Source organism: Oncorhynchus mykiss, chromosome 6 (genome assembly GCF_013265735.2).
Source record: "Oncorhynchus mykiss isolate Arlee chromosome 6, USDA_OmykA_1.1, whole genome shotgun sequence".
Taxonomy (NCBI): Eukaryota; Metazoa; Chordata; class Actinopteri; order Salmoniformes; family Salmonidae; genus Oncorhynchus; species Oncorhynchus mykiss.
In genome coordinates, this window is record NC_048570.1 from 91,644,568 (window position 1) to 91,654,567 (window position 10,000).

Here is a 10,000-nt window from a genome sequence, read left to right on the forward strand (position 1 = left end):
TTCTTTCTACAGCTATGTACTGTACACATGTCTAAATGTAGCTCCTGTTCTACATTCAGAGGTGCATTTCAACTATCTCCCTCCCTCCCTATCTCTCCCTCCCTCCCTATCTCTCCCTCCCTCCCTATCTCTCCCTCCCTCCCTATCTCCCTCCCTCCCCTACTCACTCTTCTCCCTCCCCCATCTCCCTCCTCCCCCTCTCCATCTCTGCTCTCCCTCCCCCTCCCTCTCTTTCCTAGGGCGTGTAATGCTATCTTCACAGCATTGGAGCAGAGTCAGGAGGCCATAGAGATCACCAATGAGGATCAAGTCATTCAGGTGGGTTTTAATTAGTTTCCATTAGTTTTACTAAAGAATGGTCTGTTGTTTATTCTCAACCAAACAGTCTACAGATGGAAGCACTAAGGTAGGGGTGGGGGAACGTTTTGGCTCGAGGGCCACATTGGGATTTTCAATTTGCAGGGTCAGAAAAAGGGCAGCTACAGACACAGCTACAGACACAGTTAGAGACACAGCCACAGCTACAGGCACAGCCACAGACACCGCAGCAGACACAGCAACAGACACAGCAACAGACACAGCTACAGCCACATCTAGAGACACAGCAACAGACACCGGAGCAGACACAGCAACAGACACAGCAACAGCTAGAGACATGGCTACAGACACGGCTACAGACAGAGACACAGCTACAGCTAGAGAGACAGCTACAGACAGAGCTAGAGACACAGCTACATACAGAGCTACAGCTAGAGAGACAGCTACAGACAGAGAGACAGCTACAGACAGAGAGACAGCTAGAGAGACAGCTAGAGACACAGCTACAGCTAGAGAGACAGCTAGAGACAGCAGCAGACACAGCAACAGACACAGCAACAGGCACAGCTACAGCCACAGCTAGAGACACAGCAACAGACACCGGAGCAGACACAGCAACAGACACAGCAACAGCTAGAGACATGGCTACAGACACGGCTACAGACAGAGACACAGCTACAGCTAGAGAGACAGCTACAGACAGAGCTAGAGACACAGCTACAGACAGAGCTACAGCTACAGACAGAGAGACAGCTACAGACACAGCTACAGCTAGAGAGACAGCTAGAGACACAGCTACAGCTAGAGAGACAGCTAGAGACACAGCTACAGCTAGAGAGACAGCTACAGACAGACACAGCTACAGCTAGAGACACAGCGACAGCTAGAGAGACAGCTAGAGACACAGCTACAGCTAGAGAGACAGCTAAAGACACAGCTACAGCTAGAGAGACAGCTAGAGACACAGCTACAGCTAGAGAGACAGCTACAGACAGACACAGCTACAGCTAGAGACACAGCTACAGACAGAGACACAGCTAGAGACACAGCTACAGCTAGAGAGACAGCTAGAGACAGAGACACAGCTACAGCTAGAGAGACAGCTACAGACAGAGCTAGAGACACAGCTACAGACAGAGACACATATAGAGAGACAGCTACAGACAGAGACAGCTACAGACAGACACAGCTACAGCTAGAGACACAGCTACAGACAGAGACACAGCTACAGCTAGAGAGACAGCTACAGACAGAGCTAGAGACACAACTACAGACAGAGACACAGCTAGAGAGACAGCTAGAGACACAGCTACAGCTAGAGAGACAGCTACAGACAGACACAGCTACAGCTAGAGACACAGCTACAGCTAGAGAGACAGCTAGAGACACAGCTACAGCTAGAGAGACAGCTAAAGACACAGCTACAGCTAGAGAGACAGCTAGAGACACAGCTACAGCTAGAGAGACAGCTACAGACAGACACAGCTACAGCTAGAGACACAGCTACAGACAGAGACACAGCTAGAGACACAGCTACAGCTAGAGAGACAGCTAGAGACAGAGACACAGCTACAGCTAGAGAGACAGCTACAGACAGAGCTAGAGACACAGCTACAGACAGAGACACATATAGAGAGACAGCTACAGACAGAGACAGCTACAGACAGACACAGCTACAGCTAGAGACACAGCTACAGACAGAGACACAGCTACAGCTAGAGAGACAGCTACAGACAGAGCTAGAGACACAGCTACAGACAGAGACACAGCTAGAGAGACAGCTAGAGACACAGCTACAGACAGAGACACAGCTAGAGAGACAGCTAGAGACACAGCTAGAGACACAGCTACATCTAGAGAGACAGCTACAGACAGAGACACAGCTAGAGACACAGCTAGAGACACAGCTACAGCTAGAGAGACAGCTACAGACAGAGACACAGCTAGAGACAGCTACATCTAGAGAGACAGCTACAGACAGAGACACAGCTAGAGACACAGCTAGAGACACAGCTAGAGACACAGCTACAGACAGAGAGACAGCTACAGACAGAGACACAGCTAGAGACACAGCTACAGCTAGAGAGACAGCTACAGCTAGAGAGACGGCTAGAGACACAGCTACAGCTAGAGACACAGCTAGAGACACAGCTACAGCTAGAGAGACAGCTAGACACAGCTACAGCTAGAGAGACAGCTACATCTAGAGACACAGCTACAGACAGAGAGACAGCTACATCTAGAGACACAGCGACAGCTAGAGACACAGCTACAGCTAGAGACAGAGCGACAGCTAGAGAGACAGCTACATCTAGAGAGACAGCTACAGACAGAGAGACAGCTACAGCTAGAGACACAGCTACAGACAGACACAGCTACAGCTAGAGACACAGCTACAGACAGAGACACAGCTACAGACAGAGACACAGCTACAGCTAGAGAGACAGCTACAGACAGAGCTAGAGACACAGCTACAGACAGAGACACAGCTAGAGAGACAGCTACATCTAGAGACACATCTAGAGACACAGCTACAGCTAGAGAGACAGCTACAGCTAGAGAGACGGCTAGAGACACAGCTACAGCTAGAGACACAGCTAGAGACACAGCTACAGCTAGAGAGACAGCTAGACACAGCTACAGCTAGAGAGACAGCTACATCTAGAGACACAGCTACAGACAGAGAGACAGCTACATCTAGAGACACAGCTACAGCTAGAGACACAGCAACAGCTAGAGACAGAGCGACAGCTAGAGAGACAGCTACATCTAGAGAGACAGCTACAGACAGAGAGACAGCTACATCTAGAGACACAGCTACAGCTAGAGACACAGCAACAGCTAGAGACACAGCTACAGACAGAGACACAGCTACATACAGAGACACAGCTACAGCTAGAGAGACAGCTACAGACAGAGCTAGAGACACAGCTACAGACAGAGACACAGCTAGAGAGACAGCTAGATACACAGCTACAGCTAGAGAGACAGCTACATCTAGAGACACATAGACAGCTACATCTAGAGACACAGCTACAGCTAGAGACACAGCTACAGCTAGAGACAGAGAGACAGCTAGAGCGACAGCTACATCTAGAGACACAGCTACAGACAGAGAGACAGCTACAGCTAGAGACACAGCTACAGCTAGAGAGACAGCTACAGACAGAGAGACAGCTACAGCTAGAGACACAGCTACAGCTAGAGAGACAGCTACAGACAGAGAGACAGCTACAGACAGAGAGACAGCTACATCTAGAGACACAGCTACAGCTAGAGACACAGCTACAGCTAGAGACACAGCTACAGCTAGAGACACAGCTACAGCTAGAGACACAGCTAGAGACACAGCTAGAGACACAGCTACAACTAGAGACACAGCTAGAGAGACAGCTAGAGACAGAGACATAGCTAGAGAGGCAGCTACAGCTAGAGACACAGCTAGAGAGACAGCTACAGCTAGAGAGACAGCTAGAGACAGAGAGACAGGTAGAGAGACAACTACAGCTAGAGACACAGCTAGAGACACAGCTAGAAACACAGCTACAGCTAGAGAGATAGCTAGAGACAGAGAGACAGCTACAGACAGAGAGACAGCTACAGACAGAGAGACAGCTACAGACAGAGACACAGCTAGAGACACAGCTACAGCTAGAGACACAGCTAGAGACACAGCTACAGCTAGAGAGACAGCTAGAGACACAGCTACAGCTAGAGAGACAGCTACAGACAGCGCTAGAGACACAGCTAGAGAGACAGCTACAGACAGAGCTACAGACACCGCTACAGACACAGAGCATCTCCAGCAGTGTTATCATGTTCTCTCTCTGTCTGTCTGTCTGTCTGTCTGTCTGTCTGTCTGTCTGTCTGTCTGTCTCTGTCTGTCTGTCTGGACTGTGTGATGCTGTTGTGAAGAGCTATGCTAGCTGAGCTAAGCTAACCTCACAGGACTGTGTGTGATGCTAGTGTGAAGAGCTATGCTAGCTGAGCTAAGCTAACCTCACAGGACTGTGTGTGATGCTAGTGTGAAGAACTATGCTAGCTGAGCTAAGCTAACTTCACAGGACTGTGTGTGATGCTAGTGTAAAGAGCTATGCTAGCTGAGCTAAGCTAACTTCGCAGGACTGTGTGTGATGCTAGTGTGAAGGGCTATGCTAGCTGAGCTAAGCTAACCTAACCTCACAGGACTGTGTGTGATGCTAGTGTTGTTAGACTTACAGAAAATCTCTAATGATGCCTGATTCTCAGTTTTTTATGTATCTCCCCCCCTTCCCGTCTCCCCCCTTCTCTCCCCCTCTCCCCCCGTCTCTCCCCCTTCTCTCCCCCCGTCTCTCCCCCTCTCCCCCATCTCTCCCCCTCTCTCTTCCCCCATCTCTCCCCCTCTCTCTCCCCCGTCTCTCCCCCTTCTCTCCCCCATCTCTCCCCCTCTCCCCCCGTCTCTCCCCCTCTCTCTCCCCACATCTCTCTCCCCCCGTCTCTCCCCCTTCTCTCCTCCCGTCTCTCCCCCTCTCCTCCCATCTCTCCCCCTCTCCCCCATCTCTCCCCCTCTCTCTTCCCCCATCTCTCCCCCCCTCTCCCCCCGTCTCTCCCCCTCTCTCTCCCCACATCTCTCTCCCCCCGTCTCTCCCCCTTCTCTCCTCCCGTCTCTCCCCCTCTCCTCCCATCTCTCCCCCTCTCCCCCATCTCGCCCCCTCTCTCTTCCCCCATCTCTCCCCCCGTCTCTCCCCCTCTCTCTCCCCCGTCTCTCCCCCTCTCCCCCATCTCTCCCCCTCTCTCTTCCCCCATCTCTCCCCCCGCCTCTCCCCCGTCTCTCCCCCTTCTCTCCCCCATCTCTCCCCCTCTCCCCCCGTCTCTCCCCCTCTCTCTCCCCCCGTCTCTCCCCCTTCTCTCCTCCCGTCTCTCCCCCTCTCCTCCCATCTCTCCCCCCGTCTCTCCCCCTCTCTCTCCCCACGTCTCTCCCCATCTCTCTCCCCCGTCTCTCCCCCTCTCTCTCCCCCATCTCCCCCCTCTCTCTCCCCGTCTCCCCCCGTCTCCCTCGTCTCTCCCCCTGTCTCCCTCGTCTCTCCCCGTCTCCCCCCGTCTCCCTCCGTCTCTCTCGTCTCTCCCCCCGTCTCCCCCGTCTCTCCCCCTGTCTCCCCCCTTCTCCCTCCGTCTCTCCCCATCTCCCCCCTCTCCCCTCTCTCCCCGTCTCTCCCCCTGTCTCCCTCGTCCCTCCCTCTGTTTCCCCCCGTCTTCCCCCTCTCTCCCTGTCTCTCCCCGTCTCCCTCTGTCTCTCCCCGTCTCCCCCCCTCTCTCCCTGTCTCTTCCCGTCTCCCCCCCTCTCTTCCCGTCTCCCCCTGTCTCTCCCCCTCTCTCTCCCCACGTCTCTCTCCCCCCGTCTCTCCCCCTTCTCTCCCCCCGTCTCTCTCCCTCTCCTCCCATCTCTCCACCCGTCTCTCCCCCTCTCTCTCCCCACGTCTCCCCCCCCTCTCTCCCCGTCTCCCCCCCTCTCTCCCTGTCTCCCCCCTCTCTCCCTGTCTCCCCCCATCTCTCCCCATCTCTCCCCGTCTCCCCCCGTCTCCCTCGTCTCTCCCCGTCTCTCTCCCCGTCTCCCCCCATCTCCCTCGTCTCTCCCCGTCTCCCCCTGTGTCTCCCCCTCTCTCTCCCCTCGTCTCTCCCCCCCTCTCTCCCCGTCTCCCCCTCTCTCTCCCCACGTCTCTCCCCATCTCTCTCCCCCGTCTCTCCCCCTCTCTCTCCCCCATCTCCCCCCTCTCTCTCCCCGTCTCCCCCCGTCTCCCTCGTCTCTCCCCGTCTCCCTCGTCTCTCCCCGTCTCTCTCGTCTCTCCCCCTGTCTCCCTCGTCCCTCCCTCTGTCTCCCCCCGTCTTCCCCCTCTCTCCCTGTCTCTCCCCGTCTCCCTCTGTCTCTCCCTGTCTCCCCCCCTCTCTCCCTGTCTCTTCCCGTCTCCCCCCATCTCCCCCTGTGTCTCCCCCTCTCTCCCCATCTCCCCCCGTCTCCCCCCCTCTCTTCCCGTCTCCACCTCTCCCCCTGTCTCTCCCCCTCTCTCTCCCCACGTCTCTCTCCCTCCGTCTCTCCCCCTTCTCTCCCCCCGTCTCTCTCCCTCTCCTCACATCTCTCCCCCCGTCTCTCCCCCTCTCTCTCCCCACGTCTCCCCCCCTCTCTCCCCGTCTCCCCCCCTCTCTCCCTGTCTCTCCCCCTCTCTCCCTGTCTCCCCCCATCTCTCCCCATCTCTCCCCGTCTCCCTCGTCTCTCCCCGTCTCTCTCCCCGTCTTCCCTCGTCTCTCCCCCCGTCTCTCCCCGTCTCCCCCCGTCTCTCCCCCCCTCTCTCCCCGTCTCCCCCCCTCTCTCCCTGTCTCCCCCCATCTATCCCCGTCTCCCCCCGTCTCCCCCCCTCTCTCCCCATCTCTCCCCGTCTCTCTCCCCGTCTCCCCCCGTCTCCCTCGTCTCACCCCCCGTCTCCCCCCGTCTCTCTCGTCTCTCCCCCCGTCTCCCTCCTCTCTCCCCCTGTCTCCCCCCGTCTCTCTCCCTCTCCTCCCATCTCTCCACCCGTCTCTCCCCCTCTCTCTCCCCACGTCTCCCCCCCCTCTCTCCCCGTCTCCCCCCCTCTCTCCCTGTCTCCCCCCTCTCTCCCTGTCTCCCCCCATCTCTCCCCATCTCTCCCCGTCTCCCCCCGTCTCCCTCGTCTCTCCCCGTCTCTCTCCCCGTCTCCCCCCATCTCCCTCGTCTCTCCCCCCGTCTCTCCCCGTCTCCCCCTGTGTCTCCCCCTCTCTCTCCCCTCGTCTCTCCCCCCCTCTCTCCCCGTCTCCCCCTCTCTCTCCCCACGTCTCTCCCCATCTCTCTCCCCCGTCTCTCCCCCTCTCTCTCCCCCATCTCCCCCCTCTCTCTCCCCGTCTCCCCCCGTCTCCCTCGTCTCTCCCCGTCTCCCTCGTCTCTCCCCGTCTCTCTCGTCTCTCCCCCTGTCTCCCTCGTCCCTCCCTCTGTCTCCCCCCGTCTTCCCCCTCTCTCCCTGTCTCTCCCCGTCTCCCTCTGTCTCTCCCTGTCTCCCCCCCTCTCTCCCTGTCTCTTCCCGTCTCCCCCCATCTCCCCCTGTGTCTCCCCCCTCTCTCCCCATCTCCCCCCGTCTCCCCCCCTCTCTTCCCGTCTCCACCTCTCCCCCTGTCTCTCCCCCTCTCTCTCCCCACGTCTCTCTCCCTCCGTCTCTCCCCCTTCTCTCCCCCCGTCTCTCTCCCTCTCCTCACATCTCTCCCCCCGTCTCTCCCCCTCTCTCTCCCCACGTCTCCCCCCCTCTCTCCCCGTCTCCCCCCCTCTCTCCCTGTCTCTCCCCCTCTCTCCCTGTCTCCCCCCATCTCTCCCCATCTCTCCCCGTCTCCCTCGTCTCTCCCCGTCTCTCTCCCCGTCTTCCCTCGTCTCTCCCCCCGTCTCTCCCCGTCTCCCCCCGTCTCTCCCCCCCTCTCTCCCCGTCTCCCCCCCTCTCTCCCTGTCTCCCCCCATCTATCCCCGTCTCCCCCCGTCTCCCCCCCTCTCTCCCCATCTCTCCCCGTCTCTCTCCCCGTCTCCCCCCGTCTCCCTCGTCTCACCCCCCGTCTCCCCCCGTCTCTCTCGTCTCTCCCCCCGTCTCCCTCCTCTCTCCCCCTGTCTCCCCCCGTCTCCCTCCGTCTCTCCCCATCTCCCCCCCTCTCCCCTCTCTCCCCGTCTCCCCCCTCTCTCCCCGTCTCTCCCCGTCTCCCCCCCTCTCTCCCCGTCTCCCCCGTCTCCCCCCGTCTCCCCCCATCTCTCCCCGTCTCCCCCCATCTCCCCCCCTCTCTCCCCGTCTCCCCCCCCCTCTCTCCCTGTCTCCCCCCGTCTCTCCGTCTCTCCCCATCTCCCCCCGTCTCCCCACCTCTCTCCCCGTCTCCCCCCCCTCTCTCCCTGTCTCCCCCCGTCTCTCCGTCTCTCCCCATCTCCCCCGTCTCCCCACCTCTCTCCCCATCTCCCCCCTCTCTCCCCGTCTCCCCCCTCTCCCCCCGTCTCCCCCCATCTCTCCCCGTCTCCCCCCATCTCCCCCCCTCTCTCCCCGTCTCCCCCCCCCTCTCTCCCTGTCTCCCCCCGTCTCTCCGTCTCTCCCCATCTCCCCCCGTCTCCCCACCTCTCTCCCCGTCTCCCCCCCCCTCTCTCCCTGTCTCCCCCCGTCTCTCCGTCTCTCCCCATCTCCCCCCGTCTCCCCACCTCTCTCCCCATCTCCCCCCTCTCTCCCCGTCTCCCCCCTCTCTCCCCGTCTCCCCCCATCTCTCCCCGTCTCCCCCCCTCTCTCCCCGTCTCCCCCCCTCTCTCCCTGTCTCCCCCCATCTCTCCCCTTCTGCCCCCGTCTCTCCCCGTCTCCCCCCGTCTCCCCCCCTCTCTCCCCGTCTCCCTCCGTCTCCCCCCGTCTCTCCCCCGTCTCTCCCCCTCTCTCTCCCCCATCTCTCCCCCTCTCTCCCCGTCTCCCCCCCTATCTCCCTGTCTCCCCCCCTCTCTCCCCGTCTCCCCCCTCTCTCCCCGTCTCCCCCCCTCTCTCCCTGTCTCCCCCCCATCTCTCCCCGTCTCCCCCGTCTCTCTCCTCTACAGTATGTGAACCCTGCCTACGAGAGCATCATGGGTTACCAGCAAGGTGAACTAATAGGGAAGGAAATAACAGAAGTGCCTAAAAGTGAAAAGAATAAGCCTGATCTCCTTGAAACCATAAACTCCTGCATACGGAAAGGAAAGGTGAGTGTGTATCTATCTACCTGTTCATTTCCAGCCCTCATAACAGCTCCATGATATCAGGTGTGTGTTGACCCCCCCCCCTCAGCTCGGTCAGAAAGCCTTTTTCATGCAGTGAGATGAGACACTGGATGCTGGCTGGGTTTGTGGTGTGAGTACAGAGACAGAGAAGGTCACAGGCAGACAGAGGAACAGTAGGAAACTGCCTTTTGAACCTCAGACACCACACCAGGGGTGTCTCACATGAAACAACCTGACTGGACGCCATTTTGGTTCTCTCCTGCCCCGTAAAAGGGTGTGGTTGTTGTTTGATATGCCTCAGGATGACCCCGGCGTTGAGGTGATCAGACCTCTGGATTGACTTCTTCATTATAACATATTATAGACTACAGACTTTTGTTTATTGGTCGTGGGCGGTTCAGTTGGTGAGAGCGGGACGGCATGTTGTTGGTTCAATTCCCCTGAGGATCACATAAGGTTGCAAAGAGAAGGGTATATTACTGGAAAGTTAACCAGTAAACTACCAGAATTTTGTGGATTTTAATGTCATCTATCACAAGACATCGAGTGGCACTTCAGATTATCACAGGTGTCTGTAATTATCTTTGGCCCTCTGTGTGAATTTATCACATGTCAAATAAATGAAATAATTAAATAAGATGGTTGTAAAATATTCTTTAAATAAATAGAAGGACAAAGCTGTATAAACATTATTCTAAATATCCTTTATTTATGTTTACACACTTGTATTTATTTGTCTATTTCAACGTGTATTTGTTGACAATGTGTTGGGGTCAAACTGGTGGTGGTATGTGAAGATGGGCAATAGTTGGAGGAGTTTCAGAGTTCATTTAAAATAAAGCCGTTGTTGATTTGATGGTTTTTATTTCTCCATTAAAGTGACTATTTTCTCTTGAACCATCTGGTCAATCAGCTAGAAAGTCATGGACAATATAGACACAG

The 10,000-nt window shown here is 57.0% G+C and overlaps 1 protein-coding gene across 4 annotated transcripts in view; it reads left to right on the plus strand.

The window, feature by feature from the left end:
• Positions 1-10,000, plus strand: part of LOC110511547 (high affinity cAMP-specific and IBMX-insensitive 3',5'-cyclic phosphodiesterase 8A) — a 208,778-nt gene that overhangs the window by 154,059 nt on the left and 44,719 nt on the right. For all 4 annotated transcript variants that reach the window (XM_036981520.1, XM_036981521.1, XM_036981522.1 and 1 more), the window contains 2 exons: positions 240-318; positions 8,900-9,040. In XM_036981520.1, coding sequence (XP_036837415.1) covers positions 240-318; positions 8,900-9,040 — 220 coding nt within the window. The remainder of the gene's footprint in view (positions 1-239; positions 319-8,899; positions 9,041-10,000) is intronic.